The sequence below is a fragment of the Tachypleus tridentatus genome, chromosome 9 (assembly GCF_004210375.1).
Source record: "Tachypleus tridentatus isolate NWPU-2018 chromosome 9, ASM421037v1, whole genome shotgun sequence".
Taxonomy (NCBI): domain Eukaryota; kingdom Metazoa; phylum Arthropoda; class Merostomata; order Xiphosura; family Limulidae; genus Tachypleus; species Tachypleus tridentatus.
Window position 1 is genome coordinate 101,577,785 of NC_134833.1, and position 22,879 is coordinate 101,600,663.

The window sequence follows — 22,879 nt, forward strand, 5'->3', positions numbered from 1 at the left end:
TTACCATTGTTTTTATTTTATTCGTTTATTATTTTTTGTGACCTTCCAACACCGGGGCAGAAATCTTAGGGTAGGATGTTTGTTTTGTGGCTGTGTTTGTATTATTTTAACAATTATATATTTTTTATTTCTCTATTAAATTAAATCATATTTCATCTACTATTTGGGTATGATGTGTCAAACTTACGCTATTCATCCTTTTGATGTAATCTGTTTATAAAATGTTTTATAGATTACTTAAATTAATAGTTACAAAAGACTATATTTCAGAAAAGTAAACGTATTTGACTTCCTGTACTCAACGGTTTAATTGTGAAAACACGATTATCGTACCTCAGCAAAACTGTAACGACTAACATAAATGTGTTTACTGAGTCCACCTAAATATTCAAATAACAGAAAAGAGAGATATTTCTTCTTATTGGGTAACGTACGCCTTTTATTATATGCGATTACCGTTAGATAAAGAAATCAGAGTAAGGTATTGTTTTTGTTGCGCTAGCCGTCCCTAGTTTAGTAGTGTAAGACTAGAGGAAAAGCAGCTAGTCACCACCACCCACCGCCAACTCTTGGGCTACTCTTTTACAAACGTATAGTGGGATTGACCGTACATTATAACACCTCCACGGTTAAAAGTTCGAGTAAGTTTGGTGGGACGGGGATTCGATCCCGCGAAGCTCAAATTACGAGTCTAGCGTCTTAACCACCTGCCCATGCCGGACCGGAGTAAGATATTGCTTTTTGTATTCCTTGTTGTGTGTGTAACTGATGTTTTAACACGTTTGTTATTTCGAGCATTTTGGGACACTGATGGGTAGAATAATCTCTTGCAAGTAGTGGTACTGTCTCTAGTCTTGTTTTAATAGCAAGATAGGAGATGTTTCAGTTTAATAGCTCATAGGATGTGAAGTAAACCATTACTACCCCGATTCGATAGTTTACAGTCATTATATTTATATAATTAACATAATTCGATTCCACTTTTTGAAAAGTTATCTTGGAAATGGCAAATAGTCTATACGCCTATCCGCCTAACATAATTTAAAGGTGTTGGGAAAATATAATAGCAATTCATAAATACTCATTTTACTTAATGTTAACAGTTTTCATTGTACGATAATCTACAATTCTGTTTTACAATAATTCAAATGTTCCAAATTGTGCAAGTACTTAAAAGTTCCTTTCTTTGGGTTAAATTTGGTGTAATGAAATTTGTTATATTTTGTGTATATGAGTGTATTAAGGAAAGTAAGTTGAGAAAGGAGCAGTTTCTTTCTTATATTTATAGTTATTTATAATTTACTGAACTTTAGGTACGTTGTCAATTTCTAATTTCTTGTAATTTGCAATAAATTTATTCTTCCCTGGTAGTATAGAGACTTTTGTATTATCTTTCTGTTAAAAAAATCGTTTCATTACCATATGTAATATTCTGATATTTCCGTGCAGTGATATGGCCAGTAACAGTTGTTTTGAGTCAAACCAAAATCTGTCTAAAACAACGTTAATATAACGTTCTTATGTGCTAAGTATGCAATAAAACTGTACTCTGGGTCCAAATTTAGATTTTCAGATTTATTATTTTAGTAATAGACTGTTATACTTTGAAACTGACACCCAAAAGTGTGTACTGTGTGAACATAAATTTAAAATTAATATTCTCGGTTACTTCTCGAGTATGACTCAAATTTATGTCAATATATTAACTTAAAAAGCTCATTTTAGACCCTATACCTAACTAATATAACTTGCAAGCATCTCACCTCTTGTTTTCTTATAGGTCTGCTTGATAATTTCTTTGATCGTCTCATTGTTTTTTGTTAGATAGTCCCCTGGGATATAGTGTGTCTCAGTTATAATGACTCCGTGTTCCGCAGCAACACCGTTCAAAGCTTCTTCCATCTGTATATCTGAAGGCTTTTTGGAGACCACCAGGATGATTTTCGTCCACTTGAAGTGCTTGAGTAAAGAGATCACTGACTTTGATTCCTTTGAGCTCGGAGGAAACGTTCTCGCGAAGGTAGTGTAGATCTTCTTATCGGACACTTTCCTATCCGAACATTTCTACGTAATTAGAAACACGATTTTGTTATTTGAAAAGATAAAAGGCTATATATTATCCATATTACGTGATTGGTAAAAAGCACACAAAACATATACAGGATTGGTCTCGTATACATATTTCGGGGCACGAATAGTCAAATATACCAAAATAATGTAAGTATGGGTAGTCTGATATGGCCTTTTGCTCTCGTTGGCTTAGCGGTGAACTTAAGGGCTTATAACGCTAAATTTTGTGTTTCAATACTTGCGATCGGTATAGCACAAATAGCCCATTGTGCAGCTTTTTGATTAATAACACACAAAACATGACCATCCATAAGCAACTGGAATTATTTTTATCCATTTCTGACTCATTTTATGGCTCTGTAATTTAAGGCTGAGAATATTAAATTAAAACACATTTAAATCTATATACATTGCAAAGGTGAGGTAGCTCTAAATTAACTAGATTACAGCCTGTGATGTACTCGATGTAATACATGTCTGTTTGTTTGTTTTTTATTTCTGCGCTAGCCGTCCCTAATTTAGCAGTGTAAGACTAGAGGAATGGCAGCTAGTCATCACCACCCACCGTCAACTCTTGCGCTACTCTTTTACCAACGAATAGTGGGATTGACCGTCACATTATAGCGCTCCCACGGCTAAAAGGGCAAACATGTTTGGTGTGACGAGGATTCAAACCCGCGTCCCTCAGCTTACAAGTCGAGTACCTTAACCACCTGGCCATGCCGGGCCGATAAGTTAAGTTAAACAATGTTCAACATTGCTCTCGATTCTTATTGATAAAAATATATAGAAGGATAATTTTTAACTAACAATTTTGGACAATGTTCTAACATTCTGTAATATTTTCCCAAGTTCTTGTGAGGTATATATGCAAAAGGCATAGCAAGTGATTCTCGAAACACGTGTCGGCTATTAAAAAGTATATGTCGGTAATATCATGTAGAAAATTATAATTTTTATGTTGTTTTGTAAATTAGTTCTAGCATTTTAACACATACAGGTATACACATAAGATATTAACACTCACCTAAAACATAAACAAATATTGAAACATTCAGAAACCATACCAGTGTACATTACACAGATAGATTCGCTTCAGTGTTTGCTCATCTTCATTGCAAAACCTCTGAAAAAGTTTCATATACGTAAAAGTAATTTCGACTTGAATACACGAGATAATTTGTAGTCAGCTTATGTTTGTCCATTAGTTGCCTTAAAAATTTCTTCACCCTTATACTTCTACTATTCAGTTAACATCTTCAGAACGCTTTCTTAGATTATTACATAGTTTTCACTGACTTTGATCTTACTTGTCTTAGTTTCCCAAAACCTTCCATACAGGACAAGTTAAGTGAACTCGTGAGAACAAAAACACACTTGGAACAACAGCAAAACACAGATCACAGAGGCAAAATAAGAAACAAATAAGGACTGTAATCAACAAAAAGGCAGTTTTTGGGACAGTATTGTTTTAAGGATAAAACAAAAGTTTTAAATAGTACTGTAATTCATTTCAATATTGATAATATTAAAATGTTTTGCTGGACACACACTGAGGGGAGAAACTATACACACGAAAGTAAGTAAACCACTTATTTCACTGTACAGTTATTTGAATCAATAAGATTTTTAACTACTGTTTTTTTTAGTTATCTTAGAAAAAAGCATTAATACTTCAGACTCATATTTCTTCTTTTCCAGAATCTGTAAATCAATATTTTAAATTAGCACATGCCCTCTAGAAATTAATATGTATATACATAATACGACATTATTATTATTTTTGTTAATTCAATAGTTACAGTATTATGCCATCATACAATGATAATGTATTATACAATATAATGTTTTTATGGTACGTTATTAATGACCAGTTTTAATTATTGAAGATAATGTTTCACTATTACATTCCCATTATTTAAAATAAAAACGTGCTTTTGAGTAAACTCGAAATTAGAAAATACATATTTACTTGTTGAATAAACAAGAATGAAATATGTACTTTCACTTTACTTGTTTTAAATACCAAAGTAAAAGGCTCAACATCACAGTCTTCAACCTTTTCAAACAGCATGGCATGTCAGTGATATCTCAGCTTCAACTCGCTTTTGTTACATATGAATTTCTGCAGTTAAATCCCTATCTGTCACTATGGTTACGGAATAGCTAATTACCACGTTTCTTTACTCAGCTGTTGGCAGATTAGAACAAGTAATGTAATACCACTATAAGCGCTTTGATCAGCGAATTAACTACCCTTGATTTTCTAATCTCGCCAAAATAATATCTTCTTGGAACAGCCTGCTCTAGTTTACTTTGTATGAAATATATAATAAGATCAAAACTGTTGGATTTTATGCTATTTTGAAACGTCAAAGATAAGGTAGAAGCCTATTTTTTTTTAGTTGTCGTTGGACTGGCCATATGCTTTAACTTCACAAATCACTCTTTATAATTGTTGAAGTTTTACATTTTAAAACAAATATATGACGATAATACAAAATAGGTTTGAGATTTTTTAAAATATTTACTGGCACTATTTCTAGTAAACTTCGTATTAGAAATCTCACTCAAAGAATCTGAAGAGATCTACAAAGAAACAACACGGTAGTACATTTATTTTTTCTTCATATAATAAGTAATTTAAAAGGCGCTATATTTGAGTTTTCTTTTCAATAAAGTATTTGTATTCTTTAAATTGTGTTTCCTCATCTTAAGGTTTAATATCCTAGAATGTTTTAATATTCTGTTTATAGTCAATATTGTTCTTCCATTACTGAAGGATGCTGATTCATTTTTGTCACTAATAAATAAGATGTAGCAGCCAGTTACAATCTTTGTTTATCGAACATTTGCTGCACTTCCTTTCTTATTTTAATCCTTCCATTAAAATTATTATATGCTAGAAACTTTTGACTAAAGTCTGGAAAGTAATAGATATTAACCTCGTTGTAGCCGTCATGTTGGATTCGCTTAAGTTAACAATTCCCTCACCAGATGAGAGTGACCTCAGTGGTCGGTGTTAAAAATATTTAGCACCTTATTTTATTGATAACAATGAATAAAATATTAAATAATGATAAACAAGCACTAGAAAGTTCTGTGAAGTATGATACAGTCAGTCATGCGAAATACTATTACTTTTGATAACTTAGAATAAAAGTAACCCTGAACAAGTGTTCTGACTTTATACTAAAGATAATGTTATATGACAAAGCAATACTGCAAGAACATGGGCTATATTGGTAAATGAAAGAAAGGCAGAATGATGGCGGAAGATGAAGACAGCTAACCTTACTTTGAATACAGTTCTAAGTTTTAACTAATTAAGACGAATGATATAAAAATAAAGAAAAAGGCTTTGAAATGAATACTTTGTTATTATAAATTTCACATCGTGTTAAACTAAAGACTGGAATCAGACATTTTTCAGATATTGAAAAAAATAACTTTTGTGTTTAGAAGGCCATTTTACTTATAAGAATGGCTTAAACAGGCCAATTATCTGTGGTAAAATGGCCCCAATTAATAAAAACAAATGTAATTTGAAATAAATGATTCACTTAGCAAGTGCGTTTAAATGTCTGAAATTATTTAAATATTCTTAGTATGAATAGGATAACAGGCGTATCAATTGAAACAATGGCGTAATAGAAGTTGAATATTAAATGAATAAAAACATTTACTAGTTTGGTGTAAATTAGTTCTGTAGGAGGGGGCATCTTGCCCTAAGCTACTCATCATAGAGCAAAACATACATTACACTTTCAGTGAATTTGAACTCTGTTTCTTTGATGACCAATAAATGTTTAATGTTGTAAATCAACAACATGAAATTCTCTGAAATGTCCACTTTGTAAACATGAAAACTTACAATACTTAATTCAAATTAAATTTGTTCAAAGACAAGAAAAACAAAGAATCAAGATTTAATCATTCACATACGAGCCCATCCGAGATGTGGTTATGCATGGGATAACGTGAACAATAGTTGCATATAACTAATGATTGCACATGAGGAGACAGTCTTACCAGTGAGAATAAATTGTCTTGGGTCACTTTCTTCTACAGAGCATATAAGTACGTTGAGTGAGGGGAGATGAATAGTTGTAAAGATTATTAGCTGTGCAGTAGGGAGACATGTGGTAGAATAAGCAAATCTTAAAGTTATTATAAGAGTGATTAGATAGAAGGATAACAACTAAAGTGAAGTGAGTTTGTAAGTTGATGGTGAATGAATAGATGGGTATGGAGGCTGTAAGAAGAGGTGATTGATTCGTGAGAGAGCAATCACGTGGATATGTTTGATGTGTTGTTGGTAGATGGTAACTAAGTAAAAGAGATATATGAGTAACCTAGTTGTTGGATGAATATATGAGTAAGGTAACAAGTGAACAGAAAGATAGATTGGTATTCAGTGAACAAGTAGATAACTACGTTATCATTTTAACTGATAAGTAAACAGTTTGGTTGACTTCTAATAGACCAATCAAGCTGACAGATGGTATTTGTTATAGTTAAACAGATATTTAGGATAAAATATAGAATTCACATTAATTGGTGGATGTATACATAGGGCGGTACAACGTACTGGTAGTTTTGATACAGAATGATAAAAACCCTATAACCGGAGCGCTTTCCAAAGATGGACTGGTTTCCCAGTTTACTTCTGAAAATGAAAATGTACATTTCTCGAAAGAGTTCGTATTATAGGATTTTTAGTATTTTGTATGAAAGTAAGTTTCAGATTGAAGGAATGGTAGGTTTGCAAACGTCTTATATGAGAAGGGTAAGTTTGTAGATTGGCTTATTGAGTTTGTTTGATCTAGCAGGCTAAGAAGATGGTAAGCAGTTATATGGCAGTTTAAGAAGACAGGCTGGCTTATACGTGGGAAAAACAACTAATTGTTATGCTGAAAGCTAACTGATACGTACTTTGTCTGATACCTCATTTCGTTTGTTAAGTATAGTTCGACGTTGTTACCTTCTTTATATTACTTTTTATTCTGCTAAAAAAGACATTTCTACATACGAAAGTATATATTTCATATCACAATACCAAAAACATAATAAAAACAAGTATTTTGGTAACCTGAATTTTTTTCCGGTGTAGAACTTCCTTATTCGGAGATGAATTGAATAAGTTTATTCCTAAAGAAAAATAAATTCTCCCAATGAATTGCGTTGAATGGGTTTATTACTTTGTGTTTTTCTTCGTGTTATAAATATTTCCGCTTAAACCGAATTATGTCCAAAAAAACAAGTTTATTAAAAAGAAAAAAACACGCTGTAATATTTTTATTCAGTTTTATAAAACGTAACTCTTTTTACATACTGCTCTAGTATTTAAACTAAAAAAAATGAGGCTTTTACTGTTGTATGTTATGAAAACAGCAAAAATATAAATAGTAAAAGCACCCAGTTGTCTTAGCAACAAACCCCATCTACAATTTGTTAGAAATATCACTTCCAGATGTTTGGTTTAAGCTGAGATAATTTTTTTTCACTGGTAAAAGTATTCTCTTTTGAACAAATAACAACACACAAATAATAAATTGTACGATTAAAAATATTTATATTTTGTGTGACCTGATTTAAATAATCGAATAGAATAAATTTAATACATAAACTTTTCAATTTTAATAATAAGAACATAGTTTTTAATCAGTATGTTGTTATGTGTGCTTAACATATTTATGCAAACACTTGCGGTAAATGCATCAAATAAAACAAAATATTTAAAAAGGAATTAATAACATTTTTTTGCATCACATTTACTTTGAAGACTGGCAACTGGTACAGTCTGACACTACATTAGCGTGAATATCAATAGATAATTATAAATTCAATCTAATATCTGAAAAAAAAATGTTTAACAAAGATGCAAATTTTATTATAATTTTTAATCTTTTGTTTTGTACATATTAATTATAAATTATGAAATATTCTGTATAGGATTAAAAGAGTGAAAAAGTCAAATAAATTACTGATATTTTTAATAATATTTTTATTATATCATTAAAGATTTTGTTGATTAGACTGGAATACTCTAACGTTTATAAGTCATGTTAATTATGTTTTTCTTATATATTAAATATTAATTAAACAACGTCATTAACTTCATGCTATTTTTATCAAATTAGAATCTAGTCTAGATAGGTTTTAAACATTAGTCAAATAAAACACTTTTTGTGTTAGTCCTACATTTTTCTGCATAAATAATTCGATGTAAGCAAGAGTATTTGTAACTTTTAATAAGTGAGGAAAAACTTAACTTTCATATTGGAATATTGTCCCTTTCTTATTAAGACATCATAAGTTGAATACGAGATTCAGAAAATATTAATGCAACCGAAGGTTTATTTTACATCAAATGTTTCATTATCCAGGCTTTCCATGTTGTCGTATTCAAAATATTCAGTTGGCAACAATCAGGAAATAATTAATTGAATGAGGGCCAAAAACTTAAGTGACACTTTTTCCTCAACGTATCAAGGTTCTTTCTCAACCAGATTTGTTTCTATAAGTTTCTTTTGATTCCAAAAAAATAAAACTTAATCATTAGGATTCATTGTTGAGACGAAACGAAGTAATGAGTTACTTTCAACTTAACTACGTGAGTATATTCCTGCTGTGTGAATATACGCAATTTAATTTGTTATCAACACTTCGGCCTTGGTCCACTATTTGCATCTCTTGGCGTGTGTGATACTATTAATATAACTAACTAATCCTCTCCCGATCTGGCATGTAATCTGTCTTCAAAAACATAATTTTTAGCAACCATGCAAAACTATACCAATAATAATAAAGAATTATATGCTCGTAATAGAAGATTTTTCCATATTATTTTTTGTAATCAATATATCAAAAGACTTTCACACTTATATTTTCATTCACTTCACAGCGTAAATTTACACATAGTGAAATTACTGTGAACCTGATGTGTAAGATGGCAGAAGTAAAATTTCATTTCACTCTCATTACCTAATTTGTTTACTCCTGCAAGATAAAAAAGAAATCTCGACCTCAGCGAGTGTTGGGCATAGCATTGACAAGCGTTAGTACTATTCCTTACACAAGCCTGAAGCCACAAGATTATTTGATGAGACTGTTTAACTAAGGTCTGGTATGTCACGCGAAAACGCTCTTCAAGTTTCCAATAATTGCGTTAAAGCCGCCAACCAATGATCATTTTTGTGTGCTTGCGTTGCATGTGTGAAAATTGTACATTTCTCACAATATTTAAATATCGACATTGATACACGCCCACTTATTGTTTAGATTGTATTATACACCCATAAAACCATTCTATAACAACACAGTTTTGTCAGTCGTTCGCCAACAATTTTTGATTTAAAGAAAATATTGATACGTTTATACTGTTAACGCCATTCAAGCTGTTTTTGACAACCATCACTACAAAGCTGCTACGTAAGAAAAAAAAACGCGACCAAAACCAAAATGTAAGTTGCACTTTCATCACAGAGCATTAACTGAATATTGTTTTTAAGTTTTAACACTTAATAGTTTTCTTATTTTGTGTTTAGAAACTTGTAATTCTAGTGTTGTGCGAAAATTGACGGTACTTTTCACTCTTGTAAATTAAAATGTTTTTAGTCTATGTTGATTTTAATTGGCTAATTTAAATTTCTTTAAAGAAACTGGAATAAGTCTGGGTGGAAGGTTTTTATAAAGGTGAAAGTGGTATCTAAAGGCTATAAAATTAATAACTCTATTTAATATTTTAGGTTTGTTTCGTTTTGAATTTCATGCAAAGCTACACGAGAGCTAGCTGCACTAGCCATTCCTAATTTAGTAGTGTAAGACTAGAAGGAAGGCAACTAGTCAGCACCACCCACGGCCAACTCTTGGGTTACTCTTTTACCAACGAATAGTGGGATCGACCGTCACATATAACGCCTCCACGGCTAAAAGGGCGAACATGTTTGGTGTGACGAGGATTCAAAACCGTGATCCTCAGATTACGAGTCGAGTGCCTTAACCACCTGGCCATGCCTAGCCCCAATATTTTAGGCGTTTGGTTTTGGGGCCTTACATACTGTTTGAGTGAAGGTCTTGTACTTTACGTGTTATCATAATAAATATAATACAATTAAGATGTTTTTATGATTCTAATGAACTTATGAACACTGTAACAACTTTTTTTTATGTATGAAGGTGCTACCTAGTGAGAAGCTTTAAATGAATCACAACGAAGACATGACCAAAAAACGAAATTCATCTATATAATGTAGTGACCTTTCCCACAGCTCTGTGTGTTTCAGATATTTCAATCAAAGATCAATATTAAACTTAGAAAAGGTAGCTTTAGCACATTTTACACTAATCACCTTTGTACTAAAGCAACAAACACAAGAGTCAAATTTTTAATGCAACAAGAAAGTTAATAAAAAAGGAAATTTTAAAGAGATATATTTTGTTATTTATCTGGACCGTTTCTAATATAAAAAATGTGACATAAATAACCATAATGTGTGTATATATAACTAAATGTTTTATCAGATAATATTGTAGTGTACCAAATTCAAAACGTTGGTGCCTAACACTTTGAAAAACGACGTTTAACATTTTAAAAATAATTCGATAACACTCCGCATGTGCCCAGTTCAGAATGTATCCCCAACATGTCAAAATGTTGTACATTATTAAAATGAAACTGCTAAACAACGAGTTTGCATGTAATGTCTTGTGTTGCTCAGTTGTTTTGTTTTCCAATAGCACGTATTTCCAGGAAACGTGGGTTTAAAGACTTGTAGAATTTATTATTTCCTAGAGTACTTTGTTTACTAGAAGCCACACACACGATCCCTTGTTGCTCTTATTAAGCGATATATCTGACGAACTCACAAGCTTTCACTGCCCTAACACTACAAAACTGGAAGAATTGTGGGCAATATCAAAAGGCTTAAAAACACAGCAAATCAATGATTTTGGTCATGCTCACGATAAAGATATAATCAGCTAGTACTTACTATTAATCACCGGTTATAAAAAGACAAGCAGTTTTTCGTTAAACAGCATATTTCAGCATTTACACATTAATCTGGAAGATACAAAAATGCCTTTTGACCAAGGAATGTTCTCAAAAATTAATTGCCTCGAGGAAGGAGTTTTCCCCAGCTTGTTTTTTTCTTTATTATTTTCTGAATTGCTATATGTTTGCAAACTACACGATTACTTTCTCTGTTTCTATGTCATAGAACATAAAGAGTTAAATTAATAAGATAAAGAAATGTTATGCGATATATGTTTTACTTGGTACAAATAAAGTGAACTAAGCGTTCATACGATATGATAACTATGAATGATAAAACAATGTTGTAACAGTTCTATACTTACTGTATTATACCAGTATAATCCCGTTAGCTTACATAAACTAACAATCGAGTTTTTTAAGAAATAAAACTGAGAATCATAGCTCAAATTGAATGCACTTTTTAAAATTATATTTAGATAACTGTAAAAAGGGTTGGTTGGCTGAATTGGTGTTTTATGGCACAAAGCAGCTAAGCTATCTGCTCCAGACATCCGGTAAAAAGTTAAAATTAAAGTAAATTTAGTAAAATTCATAAAAGAACTTTAAGGTAAAGCAAAACAAAGTTTAAAAAACATAAATAGCATAAAAACAATGCTTACATCTAGTCTACAACATTAGGAGAAAAACTACAGCAATATAAGTTGCAAAGAACTTTCTGTAGCATAATTATAATTATCATAGCTCGCTAGGAAGACTAACAGGTAAGTACAAAAACCACCGTCAGTCACCTGAAGTTGGCCTTTCCAGTCCTGGTTTCGAGTTATTTGACGTTACGGCCATTTTCTAATTTCAAATCAAACTAGATGTACTTTGATTCTTAAAAGGTAATCAAATTAAAAATGGTCTAATGTATAAATTAAGAAACTTAAATGGCATTAAAAAGATTGATGGCCTTAATAAAACTAAAAACATTTTCAAGGTGGACAGTGTCACCATCACCAATAACATCGTCTAACGTTATGGACAAACCTTGGGACAGAACATGTTTAAAATAGTGTTGTCATTGAGAATCATAACAATGGCAGGAAAGTAAAATGTGGCTTATTGTGATCCGAGTGTTACACAGACTACACATTGGTGCATCAGTTCCAGATAAAAGAAAACAATGAGTTAAAAAACTGTGACCAATGCGTAGCCTAGTAAGAACAACTTCCGCTTTCCGATCCTTACGGAAGCAAGACGGCCAAAGTCCAATAGAGGGTTTTATTTGCAAAAGCATGCTTTCAAGTTGCTCACTCCTAGTCGACTGTCAGCTGGCACGAAGCCGAGTCTTGAATACAAGACCATAGTCCATGTATGGAACAGGCACAGCGGTGATAGTGCCAGAGCAGATAGATTTAGCTGCCGTGTCGGCGACCTCGTTCCTGCGAATACCAACATGGTCCGGTATCCAGAAAAACTGGATAGAAGTAGATGTTAAAGAGAAATGGGCCAGTCGGTTTTGAATATCGGCGAGAACAGGGTGTGAACTAACGTGAAGTGATTCCAAGGCTAGTAGAGTACTAAGCAAGTCAGTACAAATAGTGTAGTTTGAGTACTGTTTAGCTTCTATATGATCCAGGGCAAGAGAAATAGCGTACAGTTCAGCAGTAAACACAGAAGCTGTAGAGGGGATTCTGCGCGCAACCACCGAATTGGAACAAATCATGGCAGAGCCCACACAGTCATCTGATTTCGAAACATCTGTATAAATAGGATGGAAGGATAGTTCGAAAGATGTTTAGCAAATAACAGACAGTATTTCCAATCGGGAGTGTCTGGTTTTCTCAGATGACTTAAAGATAGGCCACAGTTGGGGACTGTAATAAGCCACGGTGGGATGGGCTGACCAGTGGATACAGCAATGTTATCCAATTCATCCAACTGTGTCTGGATACAACAGCCAAAAGAAGCAATGGCAGATCGTCTGTTCTGAAAAAGTATGGCCCACCAAGGAAGGAAAACACAACCCCATGTGGGATGCTTTGGTAAGGAACAAAGTTTCAAAGCATAGGGCAAAGCACAGTTGCAAATGGCAGAGGTGCAAAGAAGGTTGATGAGACTCTATCTATAAGCTCTAAACTGGGAAAGTGCAGAAAGCTCCAGTGCAGAGCTAAAGTCCAGCACCTTTAAGGCTGAGGTTCTGGCAGAGCCATAGACCAGTGATCCATAGTCGAGTTTTGATCGAATAAGAGCACGATATATTTTTAGCATAGAACATCGATCTGCTCCTCAAGGGGTGGAAGAGACGACATGGAGGATGTTCAGTGCTCTTGTACATTTGACCCGTAACTTGCACGATCAGTGGTATAAAGATCAGCTTACGGTTAAAGAGAAGCCCCAAGAACTTTGTCTCAGGGACCACAAGCAGCACAACTTCACCGATACAGAGTTCAGGATCAGGGTGAATATCCTATTAGCAGCAAAGGTGCATGCAAACGGTTTTAGAGAGAGAGAGAAGTTAAAGCCGTTTGCTGTGGTTTACTTCAGTAAACGATTGAGAGAAGTCTGTAGTTGCCACTCAATATACCTCATGTTCGACGATTGACATGATAGGTGAGAGTTGTCAACATAGAGCCATTTTGCAACAGTGAGAGGGAGTTGTTCAGTGATGGCATTAATATACTGAAAAGTGTGACACTCAAAACACAGCCCTGAGGAACTCCAAGTTCCTGTAGAAAAGAACGGGAAATTGTCGAACCTACACAAACTTGGAATTTCCTGTCCACTAAAAATGTTTTAGTAAAAATGGGCAAATGGCCATGTAACCCATATATATGGAGGTTTCGCAAAATGCCATACCTCCGTATTGTATAATAAGCCTTCTTCATGTCAAAGAATATTGATACAAGATGTTGTCATTTGAGAAAGCCTTCTCTGATTGACGTTTCAAGTTGGATCGTGAAGTCCACGACAGAGTGTTGTCGTCGGAACCTACACTTTAACTTGTTTGATTCGAGGAACCAAACAAGACGAGCATTAACCATCCTATCTAAGATCTTACAGAGACAGCTCGTCAAAGCAATTGCACGGTTGTTTAAAGGAATCTTGGGATCCTTTCCAGACTTAGAGAAAGGTAGGACAATAGCCTGGCATCAGGCATTAGCAAAAACATTGTTCTGCCAAATCCGGTTAAAACAATCAGAAGAATAGCAAGAGAAGCAGGAGATAGATAACATAGCATTTCACAGTGTACATCATCAGGTCCAACTGATGTACTGCCAGACCGATGAAGGGCCAGTTTGATTTCCACCAGTGTAAAGGGAAGATTATAGTAATAGAGACAATCAGCTCGAAAGAAAAGAGGTGATCACTCTGCCTGACTCTTGATGACTAAGAAGGTGGAGGAAGAAACAGAAATGCTAGAATGCTAGATACTTGATAAAAGCTTTCACCTAGAGTATCGGCGATGTTCTGCGTATCAGCTACTTTCTGGCCATCAGAGAGCAAGATTGAGGGGAAGACAGAATGATATTGCTCACTGACTTTTCAAATCTTGTTCCATGTTACTTTAGAACTGGTGGTAGAAGATATGCCGGTTGTGAACTTAATCCAAAATTCCTTCTGGCTTTGACATCTTTCCCACTGAGCATGTGCACGGCCTGTTGGAAAACGATGCAGTTCGAGAATGTGGTATATATACGAAAAGTATCCAAGGCCCGTTTTTAGCCCTCCATGTCATGTGGCAGACAGGATTCCATCACGGACGAGGCTATCGTGGAAAACGTGTCGAGGTTGTAGGAATACATTGAGCAGCTGCTTGTATAATACAGTCAGTTAATTCTGCTACACAGTAGTCTATTGTTGGCTTACAAACGATGGCAGGATCAAGTTCTGCGAGAGCAGTGAAAGAGGGCCAGTTTGCCTGATCCAGCTTCCACCGGGGCACGCGGGTCGGGTGGCATCGACCATGGCCAGTCTCTCTCAAAACTATACGAAAATGATCACTGCCTCGTGAATTATTGTCAACCCTCCACAAAAAAATGGGAGAATTGTAAAAGGGAGCAAACCAAGAGATCAATAACAGTAAAGAACTGACTAGGTGCGTGGAAATTGAAAAGAGAAAGATTGTGATCAGAGAGCGTATGCATTAATAAGTTAAAACATTTCATTCATTTAATGTAATAAAGATTTGAACTGTAACATTTCTGAGAACAATCCCTCCACTAAGTACATGTTCGTTTTGGAACAATTCATTGATATAAACTTAATGGGTTGCAACTTTCAGTTCGTGCACAAATTACCTTTACAGAGTTAAAGTTATAGTTTGCAATATGACTCAGAGCAAACAACAATCACTTTACAAGTTAATTCAATTGTTGTGTTTTAAAGCTTCTCATTTTAACTATTTAAATTAACCATCTGAAAATCTAAATCTTTACGTATTTTTGTATTTAGCTTAAATTGTCTTATTTTATTCTGAATACTAAAACCATCGATACTTATATTAATGTCGTGAAAATACTACTTTCATTTTCATGTATTTCTTACTTTCGTTTTTAGTCAAAATGTTTGCTTGAAATTACCAATTCGTCGTCTAACAGCATCTCACCCCTAGATACATGAAGTAAGTGGTTAAAACTAACTACCTTTTCTAAAACATCTAATATCCAGTAATACTCTTAATGTGCAAATATCTCCTTTTGAAAGAACACAAACTAATACTCGAAACTACTGGCTCGTTGTCGATTGTTGTGTTTCAACATAGTTGAACGAAAACTAGAAAAATACATATCCAGAGAAGAAAATGCTTCTTTGCGAAGTCGTAAGTACCAACTTGACGAATATTTGTAAGTTCGTTTTTTTTAAATCACGGTATATATTAAACCGAGGCCCGGCATGGCCAAGCGTGTTAAGGCGTGCGACTCGTAATCTGAGGGTCGCGGGTTCGCATCCCCGTCGCGCTAAACATGTTCGCCCTTTCAGCCGTGAGGGCGTTATAATGTGACGGTGAATCCCACTATTCGTTGGTAAAAGAATAGCCCAAGAGTTGGCGGTGGGTGGTGATGACTAGCTGCCTTCCCTCTAGTCTTACACTGCTAAATTAGGGACGGCTAGCACAGATAGCCCTCGAGTAGCTTTGTGCGAAATTCAAAAACAAACAAACAAATATATTAAACCCAAATTCAACATTCTGGTGAATGTTTTTAGTCTTCTGGGTTAGCTCGTTTTATGTAGTAAGAAGTTTAAGCACTATTATAACATTTAACTACCTGTTACAAGAACTAATTTATTTTTACTATTTCTAGTGTTATAAGCTACATTAACACGCTTGAATTAAAAAAATGCTTTACATCTTAAATAAATAAACACAAATACAGGGAATAAAACTAATGTTTCGTCGTTGTTACTTTGTATTGTTGTTATTTAAAAGCCATTACTAAAATAATGTTGTTTGTTTTCATTTCAGTGATTGGTTAATAAATTCTAATAGACGACCAGATGAGAAAAATCGAAATAAAAACTGAAGGCAGTAATAGTGAACAAACGCTTTATTTAACTCATCTGTGGAAATCAATAAATATAGAATTATGTCAGTATCAAAGGTCTATTAATTATTTGGTTGTAAATGGGATAAGGTAATAGCAATACTGGTGATCTCTTAGTAATTTGCTTGAGACATCTGGTATCAGATTGTATTAAAGCATCTAGCATAAACATAATGGGTAATGGAAGTTGCATAAAAGCTTAATTAAAAATGTAAAGTTGTAAATAGTATTATATATAGATGCTTCAGGGTTATTGGATCATATACAGTTAAGGCAGAAGTCCCTAAAGCTAGCTGTGATTATGTGTGATGACAACTGTAAGAACAGAATCCGCAAGCATACAAAACAAAGTGCTATTAAACAACCGTAGGAAGGTTATGTAAATAAACAGGGTAATTTAGAATGAAAAGTTATTTAGCAAAGTTGAAGACATAGAATTACCATTTAGGTAAACACATTCACTACCTGTATGTAAACCATCTAAATATGATAAACAAAATACGACTGTTTAATCCAATAGAACATATTCAGGAAATCAAATAAGATAATTTAAATAGGTGTAATTAAAAAGTAAAGTCTAGATAAAGGTAATTAGATGGAAACTAAGATGAACAAGTTGTATTCAATAAACTTGTCTTTCAAGTTGCAAGTGAACTATAAAATGTTTTTCAGGTTCAACATTTTAGAAATAAACATTTTAAAAATTCTAGATATTTCAGGAAAATATAGTAACTGTTAGCTAAAAATAATTTCATTTACTATAAGTTTTTTGTTGAAAGTTTATAATGAGATTTCTAAGAAAGAAAAGTGAAGCATATGAAAGAAAAGATAAAATTATGTTGAAAACACAGAAAAGTGAGATTAAGTATAAAAGTTTAAATTTAATAATTCTATAAAAGAGACAGAATTTCTTATCTATATAGAGTTTAATAACGTTACTAAAACTATGCGTTTATTTTTCACCTTATCCAAGAGAATACAAAATAGATTGATTTGAAAAAATATCAGATAACACAATGAATTTATGTCTTATGGAACTAAACAAAGAATACATTTGGTATGATCACCTTTATGGTTTAAAAAGTATTCTGACTATTTGAACACGATTTTGTTTGAACGAAAAGCTACAGAGATTTCTCTTTAAACAAAAATATTCTTTACAGATATGACATGAGAGTATTTCAAATATTTTGATTTGAACATTATATTGTATACGATAATTTCTCATAACTTATGATAAGCTAAGCTTCTCTCTTCTTTTTGTAGCCACCCAATGGCAGAGCGATGTGTCTGCGGACTTAGAAAACAAAAACCGATTTTCAATATTTGTGATGGGCAAATCACAGATAGCTAATTGTGTAGCTTTGTGCTAAACTCCAAATTAAGAAGCATATTTTTTTATTATTTGTTTTCTGCTATAGAAGTTTTCTCTATTGTTGTTCCTATAATAAAGATATGAAGTTTAAACACATAGATAATTTCTTAGTTTTTATTTTCCTATTTCCGTGTTGTATTTTATGGCAAATCTATTAAAGCCATATGTTGCCGACTCTAATTTTGAACTATTAGCGCCAGGAAGGCAGCTATCTAACAACTCCCTATCAATCATTATCCAAACTAAGGAATGGACTGTCACTCACATAACGCACTCATATTTTGAAGTTAGGGAATATCTTGCAATATTGTACAGATTTGAAAACATGTCAGATGGCGTTCTGTTTGTTTGTGTTTTGAATTTCGCACAAAGCTACTCAAGGGCTATCTGTGCTAGCCGTTCCTAATTTAGCAATGTAAGACTAGAAGGAAGGCAGCTAGTCATCACCACCCACCAACAACTCTTGGCTATTCTTTTACCAACGAATAGTGGGATTGACTGCACATTATAACGCCCAGATGGCGTTATTCATATTATATCACAACTTTCACTCGTGAGAAAAAGTTTTGAAAAGTCCAACAAAAGATACTTTGCCAAGTCATTTAACAAAGTTTAGAATTGTATCCGATAATCAACATGGTTTTACTGAGGGAAAATCTTGCCTTACAAACATTTTAGCATGATTTGGAAATGTTACTGTATATATAGATGAGGGTAAGGGTGTAGAATTAGTGGATCTGGAGTGCCACATAAAAGGCTTGTAAATAAACTTATCGCTGTTGGTGTTGGCATAAGTTAATTAACTGTAGTTTAGACTGGCATGATGAAAGAAAGCAGAAGGTTGCTATAAATGAAGCTCAGTCAAACTGGATTAATTTGCAAGCAATGTACCTCAGAGCTAAGTTTTAGGACCATCATTCTGTTTAATGATATAAATGAATAAATGGTCAATAAATTATTTACATGTGCTGATGATATCAAGGTTCCGAGTGTTGTTGACTGTGAAAAGAATACTGTTGATTTACAAAATAATTTTGATTATTTAGCAAGTTGGACAAATAAGTGACATATGGTTTTTTTAATATAATAAGTTCAAGATAATGCATGTGGGTTATCATAATTTTAATTATAAGTATAATTTGGATGAGAATAATTTTAACAGTGTCATGAAAAAACTTTTGGTGTAATGGCTGATCAGTCTCTGAAGCCATTTAAGCAGTATGTAACTGCGAGTGGTAAAGCAAATAAGATTTTACGTTGTATCAACAGAAGTATCGAATAGAAGTCTGAAAAGGTTATAGTTTCATAATATAGATGATTGGTTAGGTCACGTTTGGAGTGTTGTGTTCAGTTTTGTGCTCCTTACATTAGTAAAAACATTGAATTGTTGAACAGGATTTAGAAAAGGGTTACTAGAATGATACCTGAGATGGAGGGATTGCCACTTCAAGAGAGATTAAAATCCTTACATTGTTTCCCTTGAATAAAAGAAGAGTTAGAGGAGATCTGGTTAAAGTGTTTAAGATTGTAAAAAAAATGATAATGTTATACATCAACATTTCTCTTAATGATAACGCGTATTATATAATAAGGGTACACAAATATAGGCTTAGGTAAAGTAGAAGCCGTGTTCAGCTAAGACAGTTTTATTCTTCCAGTAGAGCAGTTGGCCTATGGAATGAGTTGTTTTCAGATGCTGTGGAGGCAGCAAACATGATTTAGTTTAAAAGAAAGCTTGATATATATATGAATGATAAGGACTGGCGTTATTTTTTTTTTTTAAGTTTGGCTTAGAGGGTGGGACAGCCGAGATGGGCCAACAGGTTCCTTTGTCCCTAAACGTTATGTTAAATTAAGTAGAGATAAAACCGGAGCGTTATGAATAGCACAGGTTGGTCGATGTTGAAACAGTGTAACGTGATTAATATGAGGAATAAACATCACAGTGGTATTTATGTAGACTTACAATACTGGAAACTGGATTTCGATGCCTGTGGTGAGCAGAGCCCCGATAGCTCACTGAGTAGTTTTTAACCACAGAGAAACAAATTCACGTGTGCATATAGAAAAAAGAAATGCTTAAATTAAAACTAAAATCATTTAAATATATACAATTTTTATATATGGTGGGAAAGCAGGTGCTTCATTTTATAAGTTTATATACTAGCATATTGTATTGACATTCTTATCGGTTTTTAAAATGTACTAGAAATGACAAAATCTGAGCAAATAAAATGAGATTATAAATAAAGATAATAATATAAAACACGGGAACATAGATAATAAAAGACATTAATTTATAAAATTTTGCAAAAACTAATATGGTGAACTTATTTATCATTTAGGAGCCATGTTATAATCCAGCGGAAGCAATGAAAGAGCTTATGTGTGATGCCTAGGTCCAGTATTAGTGCAGAAGTTCTTTCAAATAAGAAATGAATAGATGAGATTTGAGGGTAACACGTTATCTTAGTGGCACCGTGGTACGTCTGCGGACATATACTATTAGAAACTGGGTTTCGCTACCCATGGTGGGTAGAGAACAGATAGGTCTTTATTGTGCAAGCAAACATTTGTGGTAACACGTCAGCGCTGTATTTTGAGTTATCAATAAAGTAGAAATTGATTCAGTTTTTAGATATCAGTTTTGTTTTAATTTTAGACTTTTCAGCAAATAACAATTAGTGGTATCTCAGTGTGAAGGCGCTTGTATTCATGTACGTAGCAACGTGTAAAATGGGATATATTTGAATTTATGTTTAGTTTCAAACGTGATTTAATAACAAAATTAGGAATATGTATGTTTAAAGCAATTTGTTTAAACAAATAAAACAATGAAACTATTGTTCTATGCCAGCTATAAACACTTTCTTTTTATTCTTATAGAATTACCGAGAGATATTGAAGGATTACAACCTTTTGCTCCGAAACTTACAGTTTCTTTTAAAACTTTCAGAAGAATAGAGCAAATTAATGCCATTTTTGATATCTATATATTCTATAGGAATAAGTAAATATTTATAACAATGAACCAGTAAAAGTGTTTAAAAAATAGCCCGCTAGTAAAAATATGTTTACATTTTCTATGCGCTGCTTTAATTGGAAGTTCATTTTAACCTTAAGATCCCCTAGTGGTTAATAAATATTTTTAGTGCTAAACAGTTTTTTCATGACAAAGTTCAGTATTTGAAACATAGACGTGGAGTGTTGGTTTAGAAAATAAGAACTTATAGAATCGAATAAACAAAAGATGTTTTTACCTCCTTTAAACATCCACATCACTTACATACGATATCATTGGAAAATCCCAAGCCGCAGCAACAAGGGCTTCAGCAGCACAGCTATCGTCTGGACCAATAAACGCCACTGCTCCCTTCTCACGCATATTAGTCATTTCCCTGATGGCATCCGCCGTGTTTGGATCTCCCGACTCACCCACGACGAATTGAAGAGTGTGGTTTGGTAAAAGCTCAGGATTTCGGTTCACATCTTCAACAGCTAAAGGAATGGCGCCCGCTATAAGTTTCCCAGTTCGTGATCCGGTGAAGGAACTCAAGAATCCTATGGTAATATTTGGCTTGGTTGAAGCATCAGACGCAGTTGCACCTAGAACTGGAGGATAAGTGGGCCATAACGGCCGTATGGTAACACTCAAGCAAAGTACTAACCATCTGAATAGAAATGTCATGCTCGATAAGATTCGGAAAGCCAAATTCAACATGTTAGTACAAATGATTTTATACGGGTTAAGGAGCAAGGAGCTAAAATTATAAATTATTTCTAATGAGCTTACTTAATAGTTCAATGTGACGAAAAGGCTGATAAAATTTGGGAGAAAATAGAATATATATATATTAAAGAAAAATACCGAGTTCTAAAATTGCTTACTATAATTTTAGAAAGGAAATTCAGTGTTAGCTGTCAAAAAAAATAATTTTCCAAAGAGTTTAACCATCAAAAAGATATCAGTTGTTTCGTCAGGAGAATATCGTAGATTTCCAATTTTACTTTTACGTCCAGAGAAGGGAAAGCTAAAAATAAAAGAATAAAAATAAATTAAGTATACACACATACTTGTTAATTTATTCTGACCATGAACAGTTAAACATCTCCTATAAGTTGAAACATAAAAAAGAAATATGGTTTGGTTTAAGAGGATTACTTAATACATGTAAGTGATTTGGGGAGAACATTCCCCACGTCAACTCAGAGTAGTTGATGCATATGTATTATTTGAGTAGGGTATACCTCACGTCAACTTAGAGTAGTTGATACATATGTGTTATTCGAGTAGAACATACCCCACGTCAACTCAAAATATTTAATACATATATACTAATCTTGGTGTTCTACCCTTAGAATTAACAGTCAAGTTTTAGTCAAACTGCCACACAACGGTTTACAGAATTCTGTAGTAAATTAAAAAAAATATTGATGCATAATTCCCCTAGCGGTAATGAGGAAGAACTAGGTTGTAACTGCATCTATTAAAAAATTCATGTTTTGCGTTCTTGATAATAACAAAAATTGAACAAATTTACAAACAAGTAAGTTTTAATTGTTCTCTCCTCCACCTTAGCAATGACTCAAAATAACGCAAAACCTTATTTTGAGAAATGTTTATTTTATTAGACATGCAGCATTCTTGTAAATCAATTTTTAATGTGTCCTAATTATAAATACTTAAATTTTCATATTATGTCTTTAAAAATCTTTTTGTCATAGGAGATTTTAGGTGATGCAGTTTTACGTTTACATTCTAATATAAAACTAAACCCTTAACAGCTTTACAATTTCTAAAACATTTTAGCTGTTTTATCCTGTTTTTAAAGGCCTCGCTTAGCATGGTTGACTTAAGGCGCTCAACTGGTATTCTACTGGTCAATGGATCGAACGTGCTCGACC

At 33.3% G+C, this 22,879-nt stretch overlaps 1 protein-coding gene across 1 annotated transcript; it reads right to left on the bottom strand.

Annotated features, from left to right (window-relative positions):
* Positions 1–1,734: 1,734 nt before the first annotated feature.
* On the bottom strand, positions 1,735–21,753 carry LOC143227442 (guanylate cyclase 32E-like). Its single transcript, XM_076458889.1, has 2 exons — positions 21,261–21,753; positions 1,735–2,064 (listed from the first exon to the last, which is right to left on the bottom strand). The coding sequence occupies exons 1-2, from the start codon at positions 21,693–21,695 to the stop codon at positions 1,735–1,737; spliced, it is 765 nt and encodes a 254-aa protein (XP_076315004.1). The 5' UTR covers positions 21,696–21,753.
* Between the last annotated feature and the right edge of the window lie 1,126 nt (positions 21,754–22,879).